This window comes from Ictidomys tridecemlineatus, chromosome 1, assembly GCF_052094955.1.
Source record: "Ictidomys tridecemlineatus isolate mIctTri1 chromosome 1, mIctTri1.hap1, whole genome shotgun sequence".
Classification (NCBI taxonomy): Eukaryota; Metazoa; Chordata; class Mammalia; order Rodentia; family Sciuridae; genus Ictidomys; species Ictidomys tridecemlineatus.
Genome location: NC_135477.1, coordinates 222,870,358 through 222,890,656, shown reverse-complemented (window position 1 = coordinate 222,890,656; position 20,299 = coordinate 222,870,358). Strand labels below are relative to the sequence as shown.

The following is a 20,299-nucleotide window of genomic DNA, read 5'->3' as shown; positions in this document are numbered from 1 at the left end:
TGTTATAAATTCCATGGTAAATTATTATTTTTGTTATAAATACTTATCTTTGTAAGATCTGAGAAGAAAATCTTTTTTATATTTACTTACCAGTGTACCATTTATGTTACTCTTACTTTGTTCATAAATGTATTTATATCCTTTTCCTTCAGCCTGAAGAATTATTTCTCATAGGGCAGATATGTTGGGACAAAGTCTCTCAGCTTCTGCTTATCTGGAAATGCCTTTATTTTGTGTTCCCCTTAAAAAGATTTTGTATTAGCTTTGACTGCCATAACAAAATATCATAGACTGGGTGCCTTGAACAACAGAAATTTATTTTCTTATAGTTCAGAAGGCTAGAAGTTGAAGATCAAGGTGCCAGCATGTTTAGTTTCTGTTGAGGGTTCTATTCCTGGTTTATAGAAGCCTGCTTTCTTGCTTGTCCTTACATGGATGAGAGAGAAACAAAGGGAGCAGGGAGAGAACTGTGCATGCACAGTCTATCTGGTTTTCTTTTTATAAGGGCATTATTATCTTCATGAGAGTACCACCCTCATGATCTCATCTAACCCCAGTTACCTCCCAAATCTTCCATTTCCCAGTACTGTCACATTTAGGGTTTGGGCTAACATGAATTTTAAGGGGGATACAAACAATCAATCCATAACAGACATTTTCATTGGCTATAGAATCCTAGATTAAAAGTTTTTATTTTAGTACTTTAAAGATGACATCCCAGGTTTCTTTTTTTTTAATTGTGAAATATGCAGAACATAATATTAACCACTTTGCCATGTTTAAGTGTGCAGTTTAGTGGTGTTAACCACACTTATGATGTGTAGCCATAGCCACTATCCATTTCCAAAGCTTTTTCATCATCTCAAACAGAAACTCTGTACCCATTGAACAATAACTTTCCATCATCTTTCTCCCAGCCCCTTCTAATCTCAATTAGACTTTTGCCTCTATGAATTTGCCCTCTTGAGATAACTCATATAATCAGAAACATAATATTTATCCTTTTGCTGTTGATTCATTTAGCATGTTTTCAGGGTTCATGTTGTATCATGTGTCAGAATTTCTTTTTAAAGGCTATGTAATATTCCATTGTATAATATATCACATTATATAGTGATGGACATTTGGGTTTTTCTACCTTTTTGCTATTGTGAATAATGCTGTTGTGAACATATATGTCCACATATGTGTTTGAGTTCCAGCTTTCAATTTTGGAGGGTAGATACTCCATAATAGGATTGTTGGATCATGTGGTTATCCTGTGTTTAACTTTCTGAGGAACTGCCATACTATTTTTTCAGTAGCTGCACCACTCTCCACAATGTATAAGGGTTGCGATTTTTCTACATTCTTCCAGTGCTTATTATTTTTCATTTTTTAAATAATTGCCAGCCTATCCATTGTTCAGTGGTAGCGCATTTTGATTTTGAATTTGCATATTTTAATGACTAGTTGAGCATATTTTCATGAGTTTACTACTGATTGTCTATCTTGTTTTGAGAAATGTTTATTCAAGTTCTTTCTCCATTTTGAATTTGGATAAGTTTAAGATATTTTTATTAATACTAATAGTTAATATTTTATCAATGTTACTGACTTATTAATACTGTGTTAGATGCCTTTTGATAAATGAAAATTTTACTTTTGATGAAATCCAGTGTCTCTGTATTTTTCTTTTGTTGCATATACTTTAGTTTTCATATCTAAGAAATCCTCACCAAATTCAATGTCAAGAATATTTCCCTTATGTTTTCTAATTTTAGAGTGTCAGCGCTTAAATTTAGGTATTTGGTGCATTTTGAGTTTTAATTATTGGATATGGTTAAGGTAAGCTTGCAACTTTATTCTTTAGCATTTAGTTATTCAGTTTTTCTGCACTATTTGTTGGTGCTTTCCCTTTTGCATGGTCTTGGCATTCTTGTTTTAAACCAACTGATTATATATGTAAGGGTTTATTTCTGAGATTTCCATTTCAATGATCTGTGTGTCTGTTCAGTGCCACTACCACACTAGTTTAATTAAAGTTTCAAAATTGTTTTGAAATCAAGATAAGTGAGTCTTCCAACCTTGTTATTCTTTTTCTACAGTGTTTTAAAATGAAACTTCTGTATGAATTTTTAGGATGCATTTGTCTGTTGTATTGAATCTGTAGATTACTTTGGGTAGCATTGTCATTTTTAACAAGACTATATAAATCCATGAACACAAGATACCTTTCCTTTATATATTTAATTTCAACAATGTTTATATTTTACAATGTAGAAGTCTTAAACCTTCTTGATTAAGATTATTCCTTAATTATTATTTTAATTATTTTGATACTATTATTAATGGAGTTGTTTATGTTATTTCCTTTTCAGATTGTTCATGTATAAAATCTTTAAACAATCTCAGCACCTTTATTGTTTCAGGGTATATTTTTATTGATTATGTTATTGTAGGTTTTTGGGGGACAAATTTTCCTTTTTAGGTATGTAGTTAGTGGCTTTTGAGTGTGTAATTGATATTCTGATTGCTTTTTTGGTGAGTATGGGGAGCATCTAGATTTTGTTGTCTTTCTTTATAGAGTATTTTGTGTCAGCAGCCAGTTACTGACTGATCAACTTGATTTTTTTCAGTGATTGATAATAAACATTGTCTAGATGGGTTTAGAGTTGCTGTACTTCTGAGGTTTGACCTTTCTTGTGTCTCCACTGAAAGCATGGAGTATTCATAGTGTCTCCACTTGGGCAAGCTTCTAATTACCTGTCCTACTTCACAGTCTCCTTTGACTCGAAGACCATGCATTTTTTTAAAAATAATTTTTTAGTTGTCAGTGGACTTTATTTATTTATATGTGGTGCTAAGAATCGAAACCATTGCCTCACACACGCTAGGCAAGCACTGTACCACTAAGCCACAATCCCATCTCAACCATGCATTCTCTATGTAACTCTTCCTCTTCATAACTTTGCTTCACAAATGTTTGTTTTCTCAGTATCTCTGAACTCCAATCACCTTAGCCTTTCTATTCAGTGAGAATAGTGTATCTCTGCACTAGTCTGGAATGTGCCTTAGTGGCATAAGACTACAACAATTATAAGACTACATTTTGAGTTTTCCTTTTGTCCAAAAGCTCAGTACTAGGCTGCATGTTATCCAGTTGTTCCATATCTGAAAAACAATTGTTTAAAATAATTTTCCAAGTCTTACATTTGTATTTGTCAGGAGTGGTAGTCTGTTACCTATTATTGCATTATGGATGATAACAGAATTCCATGTAATTTCTTTGCAATAATAGCTTTGTTAATGAGTCCTTAGTTTTTTACCTTTGAGAGTTTGTTCAATTTTTGCACTCAGCTCTGTATCTAAAACATTTTACATATATGGTTTAATTTAGGCTTTATTTAGTATACCGCTAAACTCAGCTCTCAATAATTGAGTCAAATGTTTTACAAAGACTCAGTATGCTTATTTCAAGTACCTTTCTCTGCCAATTTTACTTGACATTATAATTATATAATTTAATTGAATAATATAATCTGATGCTATATGAGGACAAGAGAGTTCTTTCTATGACAGTGCTGTTGAATACTTTGAAAAGACAATAAAGGTGAATTTTTAGTGATGGTTTTCAATTTATGCCACCCCAAAATATGACACCTCAGTATTTTGAATATTTTATGAAAATGGCAGAAGCAGGAAAGTCACTCTGGTCTTCACCCCTGCCCATCTTGCTCCCCAAGGTATACTTTTTGTGAGTGCATGCTGGCGACCAAAGTTGATTATAAAACAAAGGATTTTCTAACCTTTTCCTGAAGCAGCACATGATCTTTATGGGAGAGATGCCATCCCTATGTATACTTAGAGGAAAGGAACATCCTTAATCTTAGAATGTGAAGGACCACAGAGAAGAATCTGAATGAATAGGCCTTGCTTAAGTTTCCCTCAATCCATTGCCATTGGATCATACCTTTTTGCTCTATCATATTTTTCTACAACTATATAGTCTTTATCAAACCTATAAAAACACTCAGGTTTAATTATTAATTTGGGTATTCGTTTTCTCATGAAACCTCCTGTGTTATATAAAACATACATGAAAGAAATTGGTATGTTTTTTCTTTTGTTAATCTGCCTTTTTTTTTTTTTTTTAAATGGGACCCAGTGTCATAGTAAAGGAAAATATATTTCCTTTCCCTCTGGAATAATTTTGTCAAAGCAGATGGAGCTGAAACAATTGTAAAAGATTGTGTTTTAAAAAGAAGTCATAAAATTTTAGATTTTGGACTCTCATTATTTTATGATCATCTTTAAATTCTCACTTTATATTTTAAAAATGAAAACTATAAATTGTAGGGGTATATTTTGTTGAAATTCTACTATCAAAGAAAAAGGCATTACCGTGTATCAGAAGTTTATTAAAAGAATGTACATATATAATGTTTGTATTACAGTACACTGTTTGAGTGTGTATGTATATATGTGTATGTGGGCACAGTTACATGTGTCTATTACTTAGTGATCCTATTTTTCACTACTGTTTATTTAACTAACCAAATAACCAGTTCCTAACAGCAGAAAGAAGTCTTTTGAGCAGTTTAACTTTTATTACTATGCCAAATTAATAAGAAGGTTGACTTACACTTTTTAAATGTGCTTCCTTGCAACCTAGTGTGTCTAGATATCATTGCCTCATGAGTTTCCCCCCCTTTGTTGCCCTAGTTTCCTGGGCTTTTGCCCTCAATACCTGGCTTGTCTCGGTAATTTTTTTTGTTTTTTTAAATTAAAGACATTCAACTTTTGATCCATTAAGTTCATTTCTATTATTTCTAGCTTCCTTTTGGGGTTTAATTAATTTCACTTATTGCTAAAACCATCACTTGATATTCAAAGTTTATGCATGTTCTTTATATTTAGTTCTCTGCTACCATGCATTTTGTTTTCATAACTTATAGTTCATGTTGCTTTGTATTTCTGCCTTTAATTTACCAGGGGATGAAAGATACTATTAGATTAAGAAAGTAACAAAATTGATTCTCTTCGAAAAGTAATGTTGTGTAAATTATAAGTGCCTGTGGCCAAACTTTTTTCCCCTTTTATTACAGCTTCTTAAAAGTTACTGTCCTAACCTAACTATATGACTCAATGATTTAAAAATCCAAGAAATTCTGGAATATTGGATTAAAAATAAGCCATTTTAGATATTAAAAATTGATCATTGTCTTAGGAACTATTAAAATAATATTAGTTTCATAATTTTCAGAATGTGTTAGTGGGGCATACTGGTTTTCATTAAGACGGTATTGCTCATGTATTTATTTGTTAAGCATAATTTTTTTTTTTAACAACTTAGCTTTCAGTTGTTACAGAGTAGTAGAAAATAAAGATAGTTTCAAGTGTCTTATAAAAATGAAAGAAGTCTTCCAATAGATTTTCCTGATTTGGGGGAGGGATTATTTTAGGTCAATTTAAAAAATTGTGGCATTTTTTCATAAAATAGCTTTTTATTTTTAGTAGACTTAATTTGGCTATATAGCATATGTCAATAATGTTCTAATGTAGGGGAAAAATAGTTTCTTTTCCATACCCATCATGAGGTTCATGTCTGAAACCTTAAGAGACAGATGAATAAGAGAAAAATTAGAGATTTATTTAACCAAAATTGTATGTGACACAGGAGCCTTCACAAAGGAATACCCAAAGATCCAGGGTACATTTTTATGTTTAGATTCAATGAAGAATGGACAATCATGTAAAAGTAGGATGGGACAAAAAAGATATGATCTAATGGTAATTAACTGGATGAAATTCAGTAAAGCCTTTTTATTCAGATTCTTCTTGGCCACTGAGTGTAAAACTGGAAGGACCCCTCATGTGATCTCTTTTCGGGTGAGGTGGGCCAGAGTTTTTTTATGGCCATGGTTCAGGGGAGAGAGGTGGTAGAAAGTCAGAGAGTAATCTCCAACATGCCATGTTAGGGATAATGAGTTCTGACTTTAACATTATAAAATATAAATTCATAAATGGATAACTAAAAATATTTGCCATTCCTACACAAAGAGTTATATTTTTAAGCAGTTAATTAGGGTTTAAGTGAGTGTTTCCTTTGTATTTTTATTTCTTATGGCAGTAGCTCTTACAGAGGAACTTATCAGTTGGGTCAATTTTGAGGAAATTTTATTACCTTTTGGTTTTATATATCAACAATCAAACTCATCCTCTTTTATGTAGTTTTCAATGGAAAAATGTAAACTAAATAGCATCAAGCCAGTTAACATATAACTGCTTCTAAGTGTCCTGAAAGTCAAAGAAAAATTATACATTATTATTAGCAATATGAAATTTGACCCCCTTTTGGAAAGTAATTGTCTAACATGTCTGGGACTATGGAAATTCTTATAACTTTTGTCTCAGTTTATTCTAATTTTAGTGATTAGCCTTAAAAGAATTAAGTGACTGGATTTTCATTGTAGTAATGTGTACTTAATAACAAAAATTTGATTTTTTCATTGTAAACAAATAGGATAAGAAGTTATGAAATATTGACTTAAGTCAATTATGGTCATTAAAACGGGATTTTAAGACTAGATAACCTCATGAGGGAAATTATGTTATGTTACTTAGGAATGCTCAATGCAATATAGGTAGTTTAGCCATTGTAAAGTAGATATGCATATGGATAATTATTGGTAGGTAGTACAGATAAGGAGACAGTTGCTAGGGCATTTCACATAAGAATATATTGTTTTTAAATTTAATTTTAATTTTCCATTCTCCTACCCCATGGACATATAAATTATAGACTTCTTAGACTCAGGAATAAAGTCTTATCATTAATTTTAAATTTAATATTCCTATAATATTTAATAATATCTTTTAAAAATAAATATCCTAAAATAATATTCTGCCTCCTTCCTTTGTCAGGTATTTTCTAACATTTTTCCATCTTTGAAACCAAATAGGATTTCTCTTTTATTCATGTCTGGAATTAATCCTTCCAACAGAGGTATGAAGTAGGTTTTGTTGTATAGATTTTAAAGGAAGAGAATGACATTCAGAGTTTAAGCAACTAAACTTGTCAGTATCCATAGGTAGCAAATGGTGGAGCTTTGGTTCCTCCAGATGTGCAGAAATCATAATTTCTTGTTCTTAACTAATATTAAAGTATAATTATTTGTTATTCCCATCCTCCTACCCCATGGATACATATATTATAGATGTCTTAGATTCAGGAATAAAGTCTTATCATTATATCCTTTGAAGCCCCTAGGCTACTTAACTTTGCATACAGTAGGATCTTTGAATTTGAATTGAAACAAACAAGTAATGATAAATCATATCTTATTCATTTTCATGAATGTCACTAGATGTCTCTGTGTGTGCCCAGTACACTTAAATTTACTTAACATATTTACAGTTATTGACATAAACAAGCAGGAAGTATTCAGCCCTTACAAAAGGAAAAACTAAAGTTTTTCTCCTTCCCCCATACATGAAGCTATTCTAATTACAACACTTTAATTACTAACTCATTTTTTTCTGCATCTTGACACCAACTTCCCATTACTTGTTCATACTATCCTTTTAAAAAAAGTCTAGTAATTTCTTCTCAACAGAAATGTCTATACTGTTAAACGTTGTATCTATTATCTAATATGTAGTAGGTACTGAGGGTCTTTTTGTTGCTCAAGGTAAGCACTTTATGTTCATCATTTAGCCTGTATTTTACTTTTATGCAGTAAAGTGATTTACAAAGATTAAAGTTGAAAGTTGGGGATTTCAACCAGTTTGACAAACCTTTTGCTTTTAGCCGTTGTTCTTCTCTGGCCTGCTCTGAAGGATCTAGGAGTAATAAAAATATTTTGAGTTTGAAATACATCTTGAACTCTTTTTTGAGAAAAAAAATATGATTAGCAGCATCACTTGCATGATCTATTCCTACATGCTCCACAATAATCCATTTAAAACTATATTTCTGTGTCCATGACACCTTTGCCCAGAGTGTAAAATTTAACAGATGTCACATTCCAACAATTTGTTGTATTAACAAACAAAATTTTGTTTTACTGGCCCAACTCAAATTTACCTTAACATTTTTATTATATCTGAATCCCTGTGGCCACTAACTTTTTAGAAGTGTGTGAAGTTCTTCCATAGTAAGTAAATAGGTATGATTATGCTATCAACTATATTTTAGCTTTAAAACTTATTTTGTAAAATGTCATTAATTATTAGACCTTTAATGAGTTCCTTGTTGTAAGTGTCTGCTGGTTATTTGAAAAGAAGTTTTTGTTACAGATCTAAAATTGTTTTTCTTTTAGCATCTTTCATGGTTGAAGTAGAATATAAATGTAGTTATCAATTAGCCAAGAAATGTTATCTTGTATACATATGTGAATATGTAATAATGAATCCCACCATTGTATACAATATAATGCACCAATAAAAATGTGGAAAAAATAAAGTCAGTAAATTTAGATTAGTTTTAACTCAGATAAATTTGAGCACCATTGGTAACTAATAGCCTCTAGTAGACTAAGTTTTTATAATAAATGTTTGTACTTAATGTTCCAATATATGTACTATTAAAACTGTAACATTGATCAATACTAAATGCAATATTTAGTTAACTTATTTCCCAAAAGCCTGATAAAAATTTTGCCCTCCTTGGGTATGCTAAGAAAGCTAGCAAAATTTTATTCCAAAGTGCAAAATCCTTTTATTTCTCTTTATGACTAGTATAAACTATTAAGGTTAAGTGGGTGGGGCAACCGGAAGTAATTACTAAGGCCAGTGGCATTTTTGTGGTTTAATAAAGGCAGAAGCTAATTATTCAGTTTTTATTTAAGTGAAATGCTGCCAAAAAGGAGGTTCCTGCAGAGCAGCTGCACTCCTTCAGTGTTACCCTAATTTACCAAAGACACAACTGTCACAAACAAAACTTTTAAACTTGATATATAGCCACAAAAGTAAGGAGGCCTTTGTTTGGAGTGCATGCAGAAGAACTCCTTTATACAAATCAACCGGCAGATGACGGACAATGATGAAAATTTGATTCTTTGAAGTTATAATAGTCATTGAAATGTGTGAAATTCTGGTATTGAAAAGAGAGCGGCCAGCAAGACTCTAAATCCTGGGTGGTTGCAAGAAGCTTGCTGGGAGGTTTTTCTGCATTTTGACACCAACTTCCCATTGCTTGTTCCCTGCTTCCTTTGTTTAAAAAAAAAAAAAAAAGTTGAATTCACACAAGATAAATGAAGACAGTTGATAACCGAATCATACAGTTTTTATATGGAAAACTAATATTTTATAGTGGAAATTGGTATTTGAAAAAATGACACACATACACATATATATATTTATTGAGTTTTCAAATTGCTCTTTCTTTTACCTAGACTTCAAAATTGGAAGGTCAGCTGTTAGTTCTTCCAAAATTTTTAATTATGAAAAAGATGGTACTGAAAGAATGGAATTTTGGAATTATAACATGTGTCTTTTCAGTAGCGAATTTTGATTTGGATGCCCTTCATTTGGGAATTATAATTAACTGACTACCACTTCCTAATAGCATAATTATATATGCATGAAAATTATGTACATAGTCTTTAATAGTAAAAATGTACATTTCATGCATGACTCAATTGTTTACAAATTGAAGGTTAACATTCAGTAAATCTATGTATTATCTCTAGGGTAACCTGCTTCATTATAATATACAGATAATTATTATCTGGTAAGTCTTGAGGTTTTTTACTTGCCAGCTCAAAAGCTTCTCATACCTTGTGTGATTTAATGTTTTTATAATCAGAAGATTTATGAATTATTATTTTAAAATATGTTACCAGTAAGGTGAGAAATTACAAAAGGCAATAATAACAACCTTAATGCATTTCTCTTATAAATAGGTTTTTAGAAAATTCATGTGATTTGTATTAGGATATAGAAGTAGAAATATATGGAGAATATCAATTCAATATAGTTTAAATAATTTGCAGATGTTTTATATGTTTATTGTTTGTAAAAGTATGAGTCACAGGTAGCTCAGTGAAAATTTAGAGGGATAACACCATGGAAGACAAGTAGAGTTGGACATAGTGCCTTTCAAGTGTTACATTGTTTTAATGGAATCTTGAAGTGGGAGCTTTAGCCCATTGAAAACAGGTTCTTCTGTCACTAGCTGAAGCTGTGTGGATGAAATGATAACAATAGAGTGTCTTGGTGCATTTTAAAAGTGTGAGAAATCAGTTTGTCTAGACTAAGAGTGTGTCTACAGGGACTAGGAATTTTAGAGCTTCTATGCCCTTTAGGTGTCAAGTATGTTAGAGATGCCAAGCCTTTTTATTCTGCATCTTTGGCAGCAGCTCAACTGGGTTACAGTACCTTACCAGTCTTCTGCAGGCAAAAATTGATTTTGTGTCAGGACTTTGGCTTAAAAATTCAGAAACTTGTTTGCTTTTAAATGCCAACTTTAAATTGGAGGAAAGATATCCTATAAATCATTGCAATAATTTGAGAAGATGTGAAAGATTGGTAGTGATGAGTTCAGAATATAAACAGCTTGTTAGCAAATTTGTGGTCAAATGAAGAGATCTTTCCATCCTAAAATTCACTCTTTCCTTTTCTACTTTATATGGTAAAAATCAAAAGACCTATTTCACTTTTTTAAAAAATTTAATTGGCTTTTTAATTACTTTGGGATGTATGCATCACAATATAGAAATTATAAAGAAAAAGTATTTTCTGTATTCTCATTTTCCTGAGTCAACTTGTGGTAAGAATTTAACATTTCCTTAATATGGGCAGTTTAAAGAAGAGTCAGATAACTGATCCTGTTAGGACGGGTTGCTATGAAATTTGGAGATGTCCCACCTTAAAATTCTATAACATGTTTCCAGTGTTTGTTCATTTCTTGCTTCAGCTGTGGTTGAGGAAATAGCATATATCATGAAATTGATATGTCCCTATTAAATTATAAACTAATATGGCAGACTGCAAATATTATAGAACCCAAAGGAGAAATAAGCATTGAGGACCTCCCAGGAGCTGAGTCACTTCACACTCCTGACTAGAGGACTATGCTATAGAAGGTCATTAAAATGTAGTAATACTTAAAATTGCTTTGATTTGAAATTTAACCTGACAATTAAAAATGATCAATTAAAATGTATTTATATTTTTAAGTTATGTACCAATTCTCTTGTCTTTATCCTAGATATAAAGAAACATAAAAAAATAACGTAGGTATGTATTAGGAGAGCATATTTGTTTAAATATTTATATGGATCATTTTGATATTTGATGGATCATTTCTTTAAACAAGTTGTGACAAAGTAGCCACACCTAATTGGTGTAATTGGAAAAATACTATGTTAAGCAGGGATTGGTTGCTAACTGAAATAAATTTAAAGAATTGTTTTTTAATCTTGTGGATAGAGAAGCTACTCAATTCAGAAATGTGCTTAGTGTTTTCCCAGTACATATTGCAACACCAAGTATTTATGCTAATTCATAGCACTGATAGATTAGAACTGGAAATAGACATTAACTTTTTTAGGGGATATATGATAAAGAAATGAAAATTCACTAAATGGGTTAAGTTTTCTAGTACTTACAGGTTTGATAAAATCATTTTCTTGCTAACTTTCTTGGTTTTAACTAGAAAAAAAGATTGAAAATTTATTGTAGTGATTTTTTTTTTTTTTTGGTGGCACTGAGGATTTATTTTGGAACTCTAGCATATGCTAGGCAAATCGCTCTCCCACTGAATTCTACCTTTTGTTTTAATGATTTTAAAATGGCATACTTATAAACAGTGATATGGTTAACCCTAATGTGATTTTACTTTGCTAGAATAAAGTTTTTGCCTTTATTAACTGGAGATTTTAACTCTGAATTTATTATTTGGTGTTCTGATTGCTACTATGTTTTGACAAACACATCTAATCTGTAGCATCAGAATTCTATCATGCTCCAGTTGTATGTTTGTTACTAGATAAAAGAATAGAAAATGGGAGTTAAGAAAGTTACTATTGTTTTCATTTCCCATTTCTTCAAAAATTGTGAAACTTTTATTTACCTTTATAGGTTAGATTTGCTTTACTAGTCTTTCAGTAGGTTTCACTAGAGAGATAAATTGCCAATTAAAGTTGTTATTTGATTTTGATTGTTTACAAAAAGGCTCAGTCCTCCCTCTGAAGGGAGTATCTTTTAAGCAATTTGACACAGAAATCACTGGTAATAAGATTTTTTTTTTCTGCTTACAATTGTCTATTTTCCCATCCTTTTACTTTTAATATCTACTTACATCTTTTCCTTGTCTGACCTGTTGAACCTGCTTGCAAAATAAGAGCATATTGACTACAGGTTTTACAAGTAGATTCCAGAAATTTTCAGTGTTGTACTGAAGGTATAGCTCAATGGTACAGCACTTGCCTGCTGTGCAGGAGGCCCTGGATTAGATCCCCAGCGCTGGGGTGGGGTGGGGAGGGGATGTGGGGGGGGAGGTGGTAGGGAGTGCTTGGGGTGGAGGAGGTGGTAGGGAGTGCTTGGGGGGCATGAGGAAGTACCAAAGCTTTGTTGGACAAAGGGATTTAAATTTTGTTTAATGATTCCTTTCCCACTGTTCCCTAAAACCACCTCTCAAATACACCATTTACAGTTATCAGAATGGCAGTATTTATAGTATTCTATAAAATATAGAATACTATATTTTATGTAGTAAAATATCCAAGTAGTAGTGAAATAAGCAAGAAAGTTTATCTCATTTTATAAATAACTTTGAATAGAATTGCATGATTATAGGGGACAACAAAAGTACATTAGTGGGAACATAGACTGTTAGAAACATATTCGTTTGCTTGTTTTTCTTTAGGATATCACTACATTAACTGGTGTTCCAGAAGAGCATATCAAAACTAGAAAAGTCAGGATCTTTGTTCCTGCTCGAAATAACATGCAATCTGGAGTAAACAACACAAAGAAATGGAGGATGGAGTTTGATACCAGGGAACGATGGGAAAATCCTTTGATGGGTTGGGCATCAACGTGAGTATTTTGTTTTAACATAAATATTGTTTTCAGTTTTCTGTTTCTGTGAAGATTTTTCTTTAAAATGTTGATTTTCAAATTCTTAATGTACAGTCTACACAGATATGTATTTCTCTTTATATATTTTATATAAATATCAAATAAATATGGTTCAACACATTACACCAGAAATATTATTCTAAATACTATTTATTAGATAAAATGATTGACATTATAAGGATTATTAGCCTGGTATTCAAGCTAGGTATATTAGTCTAAGATACTATGTGATTGCTAATTTATTGACACTTTTTAACTTGCTTTTAAATTTAAAGTAAAACTCCTTTACATATCTTGTTTGTAAGGAGTTGGGAATTGAGTTTAGAAATTAGCTAATTTGAGAAAAACGTGTAAATTCTTGAGAAAAATAAATTACTTTTTCAGTGCATTGGAATAAACTCTTCAGGGACATCTTTTCAGTATACCTGGGAGAATTTTTGTTAATCTTCCCTGTTGCAATTGAAATAGAATTATATGTTATTAAGCAAATGATATACAGGTATAGTTTGTAGGATTTTTGGGGGGGGGGTAGCAGTTCTGATTTTATTGCAGTTACCATGTATATATACTTGGGCAATAGCGAGGCAGATTACAGGCAGCCACCAATACAATTTTTTGCCAACTGTCCTTGCAGCAACAAATTGAGGAATGGGCGGTGGAGCAAGCGCAGGGACTGCAACACTGTGGTCTCATGCCCAGGGCTATGCCTATGGGTAAGCTGTTTGCTGCTCACACCCTAGCATGAGGGGCGTCTGCCACTTAGCTGCCCTTAATGTAGGCATGTATGCAGTACTCCATGCATTTGTCCCCAGAGAATTAAACATATTATCCTAAGTTCTATAGTTATAAAATGGCAGAGTGAAAAAGGAAAAAGAAAAAGGAATGGAAAAAGGCAAAGGGAAAGGAGGGAGAAAAGGACATAGAGCTGACTGATATGGTAACTGAGTCACAAGAGACTTATAAAAAGCTGGTGATGTCAGGATAGGAAACTCAACAGGCAAAAATCAATAGCTTTCCTATATACCAATACCGAATTTGTTGAAAAAGAAATTAGGAAAGCAGTTTTATTCACAGTAGCTTCAAAATCAATCAATCAATCAGTCCTACCAAGGCAGTGAAAGACCTCATGAAAATTATAAAACACTGAAGAAAAAAATTAAAGACACTAGAAGATGAAAAGACCTCCCACTATTCATGGATAGGCAGAATTACTATTATCGAAAAGGCTACATTACAAAAGCAATCGACAGATTCAATGAAATCTCCATCAAATACCAGTAACATTCTTCACAGAATAAGAAAAAACAATCTTAAAATCATCTGGAAGAATAAAAGACCCAGAATAGCCTAAGTAGTTCTAAGCCAAAAAAGCAAAACAGGAGGCATCACAATATCCGCCTTCAAATTGTACTACAGAGCGATAGTAACAAAAACTGCATGGTACTGGCATAAAAACATTCACACAGGGCTGGGGTTGTGGCTCAGTGGTACAGTGATTGCTTTGCACATGTGACACACTGGGTTCAAGCCTCAGCACCATATAAAAATTAAATAAAATAAAGGTATTGTGTCCATCTACAACTAAAAAAAAAAAAAATTTAAAAAACCATACACACAAACCAATGGAACAGAATGGAAGACACAGATACAAACCAACACAGTCATCTGATCATTGACAAAAGCTAGTTTGTAGATATTTGTATAGCAAATACAAATTGTTTTGTGTAATATATGAAGTCTTTTTGTAAATCACATTCTTCTAAAGATTAAAGAAATCTTTAAGGAAAAACTTTGTTCATACCCAATGATTGAAATGTTGTGCTCATTCATTTTGAATTATGTGATTTTAATGTGTTATCTGAGACTCGCTGTAATACATTTCCAACAATATTCAGTAATAAATCATTGTTTGAATATTTGTACCTTGTGTGTACTCTAAATTGATATACTCTTATTTGAATACTTATTCATGTAAGAATATGAGGTTGAGAGTTGTAGAATAGAAAAAGTAATACTTTTTCTTCATATCCACCACAAGTTTCAAGGCTGAGGCAATTTATAAAAAGATAAATTAATAAGAATAGCAAACAGATTCATTTATAGTAATTTTTAAGTGACATAGCCCTATAATGAACACCCAAAGAAACAGGGAAACTTATTTTTATACTAAAGTTGGCAAAAAGTTGTATATAATCATGATTGGACAAAGCTGGTATGATCTAATGGTAATAAGCTGGGGGAACTTTGTTCTTGCCTGTTTATTTTCTTTTCTGTGCCCCTGTGTCTTCAGAGATCCCTTTCCTCTAGTTATAGAGTAGACACTTTAGAATGATGGTCTCAGGTTATTTTGGAAAGAGGTCAGAGAATTGTTACAACTTGCTTCAAGGGAGAAGGATAAGCAAAGACCCGAGATAACTTCCTGATTCTGCTGTTTTCTCATCTGCCAAGATGCCATATTTTGGGGTAGCATGTCCTGAACCCTTTCTATAGGTTAAGTTTTACTTTGCTCTGCTTGCAAAATGTTTTACAATCATTATCATAGTATTGATTCTAGAAATAGCACAACTAACTTTTGAAATACTTATTATTTAATGCCTTCCTGCTTTTGGAACAAAATTAAACCTACTGTGCCTGAATAGGGAAATACTGCTTTTATTGCATATGAATTGAAAATGAGCTATATACTCTATGTTTGGGAAATAAAAGAAATAAAGTTCTTTTCAAAATGTAGTTTTTCCAAAGTAAAGTATTTTTGAAATGATAGAACTCTCTATAAAGTTGGTTTGTCTGAAGCATTGTTTTGAATCTTAAATAACAACAACAGAAAATCTTTACTACTTCTCTTGGTTCTGATATTTAAACCACTAACATGAAAAAAAATTATGTCTAAATATTTGATTATTTTATTTTATTAAAACAGGGGCTCTTTGCTAATATTAGAATCAAAGTTATATTTTTTCATTCTTAGCATTTTAACACAAAAAGATAGTATATAATAAGTATTGCTTGAACATACTAATTTCTGACATTTTAAGCCCTTGTATAAAATTGTTATAATTGGAAAATGAAGGCTTCTCATCATCTACTTAGTGTTCATTGTTTTAACTAAGAAATCTGTTTCCCAGATAAATCCATGGCTTATTACAGTTTTAAATTCTTAGTCTGCTTATATTTTATCATTATTTATCTAACATTGATTTATGGAGTATAGCAAAAGTATTTAAAACCTAGGTAGATATATAGGTTTGTAATATTTCCTTTTAATGAGAGAATTACTTTATTTAATGGGAAAAATAGAATGTTAATATTTTAATGTGATTTTTTGCTATTGGTCAAAGAAATAATTCCTGGATATACTAAAAGAGAAATGACCTTTCATTCTATACCCAAAATATGTTCATTTGTAAAGACAAAGTTTCATAAGATAGAGGATGTGTGCTTAACTGCATTCATTTTCTCCGTCTGGCTAGAATCTGCCACATGGATGGAGTGGCATGGAGAATTTAATAGACACCTAAAACTGATGACATAGGAGTATTACAGAGAGTTAAGAAGTATGTCGGATAAAAACGATGACAAATATAACACTTAGAGAGATAATCTTTGTATACCTTTGGAGGTTTTTTCCATGCAGTTGCTATTAATACAAAGAAAACGATGCTTATTTCCTTGAACAGTAGAAGCAATGCTAATGGAAAAGGTAATTTAAAGTTACCTTTGTGGTAATTTTGTGACAGAAATTTGAAATCTCAAATGTTTTTCAGTGAGGGCAGAAGAAAGGCCTTATTGTGAAAGTTGTCTTAATATGATTTTTTAAAAAAATACACTAAATAAATTTTGGTTTTATTTCTGTATAGTATTTTTTATAATTGTAAAAGGCTACATTTGTTCACATGTAGGATTTTAAGATAAATGTGCTTGATCTTTGTTTTTAGGTTTTTAAATTCACATTTTAAAATACTATATTTACATTTCTTTTTCATATTTGAATTGTTCTTATGCTATTTTAATTACTTGAATCTTTAAATGTTAGAATTCAAAGGTAAAAGGTTTATCTTTATGCAAACATGAAAAATATAATAAGATTCAAAATCTTCCCTTGAGTTTGACCCAAGGTTTTTACTGTTTAAATCATCTTGATCCCATGGGGTGGCAAAGGCAGGTGTTTGGTTGATTCCTCCCCATTTAATACTATAGCTATTTATTGGTTAATAATCTTATGTTAACGTTGTTAATGTTTCTTAACAATCTTTTATCTGTTGGAATGATAATTGTTTTCATTTACTTCTATAAAGGACTTTAATTTTAGTAAAACCTAAATGTATTTGTTTTAAATATAATGAAATTAACACAGAAGGTAATGAGTCCAACAGATAATCAGTGTCTTGGACTCATTACCTTCTGTGTTAATTTCATTATATTTAAAAAGTATGACTTCCATATTTAATTTTTAAAATAATTTTCAATAGAGAATTGTGAACTGTCATTCAGCTTTTGGAAACAAGGATTTGTTCCATGTCATCATGAACATAGAAGGTCATCTAATTTAAGCAGAGGTGTATGCTAATTTAGATGTTGCTAATTCTCTCACTGCCTAACTATTCATGTAGTATACTTGATCCTTAAGCCATAATAAGTCATCAAAGTGGTGGATACTTAGTCTTGTAGATAGTCCTTTGGCTTATAAGTAGCAAACGGAAGTATTATTTGTCCCATCTTTCTGTCTTACACTACTCTACCTCAATGCAAAGGCACTTTTAAAATTTGCTTTACTCATATGGCCCTTTTTTTTTGTTATCTTTCAATAAAGGTTTCTGTTACTTTTCTTTATTGACTTTGTTGAACAAGTAAATGAATGTTTTGCACAGGAGATGTAAATAGTATGGATATATACAGTATAAACTATGAATGTTATCAATTATTCCTCTCCATACCTATTAAACTAGTCTCTTGTCCACATACCTTCCCCCTCCTTAGAAGTGAACTTTGTCAATAATTGTTTTTCCTGGATCTTTTTTCATTGCATGTATATGCATACATGTGACTTCATAGGTCTTCAAGGCAAAACTCGATGGTTTTCTTATCATAGGAAAACCACATCTCTTATTAAAATTATTCCTAGGTTAGTTTTCACTATTGTTTTGGATGATTTTTTTTGTTACATTTTCTAGTTGAGTATCACCAGTATTTTAAGTTAATTTTGCACAGAGCCATCCCGTGTATTGTCCCATTAGTTTTTATGACTTTCCAAGGAATTCACTTTGATTTGGTAGTTGTATAATCTAAAACGTGAAGTAGTTTGTTTTTTCTTCTTACACTTAGTTAATTTCTTTTTCTTGCCTTACTTCATTGAGTAGAATTTTCAGACATTGTTGACGGTTAATGGTTATATACAACATTCTTATTGTCTCTTTCCTTCTTCATTGGAAATGTTTCCTATGTCTGTAGTCACAGCTACTCAGGAGGCTGAGGCAGCAGGATCTTTGAGCCCAGGAGTGCAAGATCAGCCTGGGCAACATAGGGAGACTCATCTCAAAAATCAGGAATGAGTATTGAATTTTATTAAATGTTCTCCCAACATCTATTGAGGGACATTTAGTTTGTTGTCATGTAATGGACTTTAATTATATATATTTTTATCTATTTTCTGATCCAATTAGATAATTATTAATGGGGCACAAATTTATATATTGGCTTGATTTAATTTGTTGAGGTAGTTCAGATTTTCTCACTCAATCAGTGAAATTCGCGTAAGAGTGAAAGAAGAGTTTGTGTGTGTGTATGTATGTGCGTGCGCAGGTGCTTGCACGCACATATACGCATACTATCCTTAACGGAGTATAAGTTTAAAGTTTTATCATTGCCTGACTCTGACATTCCTTACTTCAGAAATATTTTAAAGCAAAAAACCATAAGATATTGATTATAAATCTTACTTTTTTCTCTAGTCTTTATCTCTATTCCTTATTCTGTTTACTGAAAGATAACCTGACATTTTTAAATGATGCTACTCAATGACAGCATTTAGAACCCTTTCTAACAACTAGTGCTACTGAAACTGGAAACAAAAAAAAAAAAAAAAAGAAAGCCAAACCTTCCCACATAGAAACTCATTTGCTTATCATTCTCTGCCTTCTAGAGAATATCTAATAAAAATTCTCAATGCCAAAGGTTTTGCAAATATTTTTAATGCAGTCATAGCTCTCTTAGGTCAAGTCAAACGTCATTTGATGCTTATGATACTAATTTTCACGTGTTAACCTTAAAATCTTACATACGGGGTTAGAGTAGTAGCTCAGCAGTAGAGCATTTGCCTAGCACATTCAAGGCCCTGGGTTCGATCCTCAGCACCACATAAAACAATAAATAAATAAAATAGAGATATTGTATCCAATACAACTGAAAAATAAATATAAAAGTCTTACATATGAAAAAATGGCCTTTCAAAATTAAAAAAATAATAATACTGTGGGTAATAGTTTACAATGAAATCTATTCAGTATGTACCCAGATTGAGAAATAGCATTTCAGTCCCCATTTCATTCCATGCCCCTTTCCAAAGATAACCACTATTCTGATTTCTAACTATATAGATTTATTTTTCATTAAAGAGAATTATCCTTTATGTACTCTTCTGAAACAGGTTTCTTTTTGCTTAACTTTATGTTTGCAAAATTTATCTATTGCACTATTGATAAGCAGCATTTTCATTTGGAGTTATGTGTAATACTAAAGTGAAGATCTTTTAGTAATGTGTAAATTCCTGATATGCTGATTAGCCCCTAAAACAGTTAATAATCTCAAAAATTTGTAGAGAAGAATCAATAATCTATTAATTCTCTGATTCCTTATTTTTCTTGAGTTAATGATAGCAGCTATGTGATGCGTTTTGTTCTAGCAGAAAAATAACTGGTAGAGCACACCTTGAACTTGGAGAGGATTGATTTTTATGCTTTGTTAGAGTGCATCTGTTTCAGTTTTATGGCTTACAACTAGAACATAGTGTTTAAAATTTTTAATATGCACGATCTCTCTGAGGTTGGTTTACCAATTTCTTACTCCAGACTCATTTTGTCCTGTAGTAGGCAGCTGCTGAAATCTCTGCTCAGTTCTTTCAGCCTTACCCATTCATGTACACTTCAGAATCTCCCTTTTATACAACCATCCCTGACCAACAAAATTTCAAACTGCTCTAGCTGTCCTAAACTCCATTTCCTAAACTCCATCTCCA

General features: G+C 31.7%; 1 protein-coding gene across 1 annotated transcript in view; it reads left to right on the top strand.

The window, feature by feature from the left end:
* Positions 1–20,299, top strand: part of Ndufs4 (NADH:ubiquinone oxidoreductase subunit S4) — a 101,335-nt gene that overhangs the window by 60,352 nt on the left and 20,684 nt on the right. Inside the window, exon 3 of the mRNA XM_005319642.5 lies at positions 12,854–13,026. Coding sequence (XP_005319699.1) covers positions 12,854–13,026 — 173 coding nt within the window. The remainder of the gene's footprint in view (positions 1–12,853; positions 13,027–20,299) is intronic.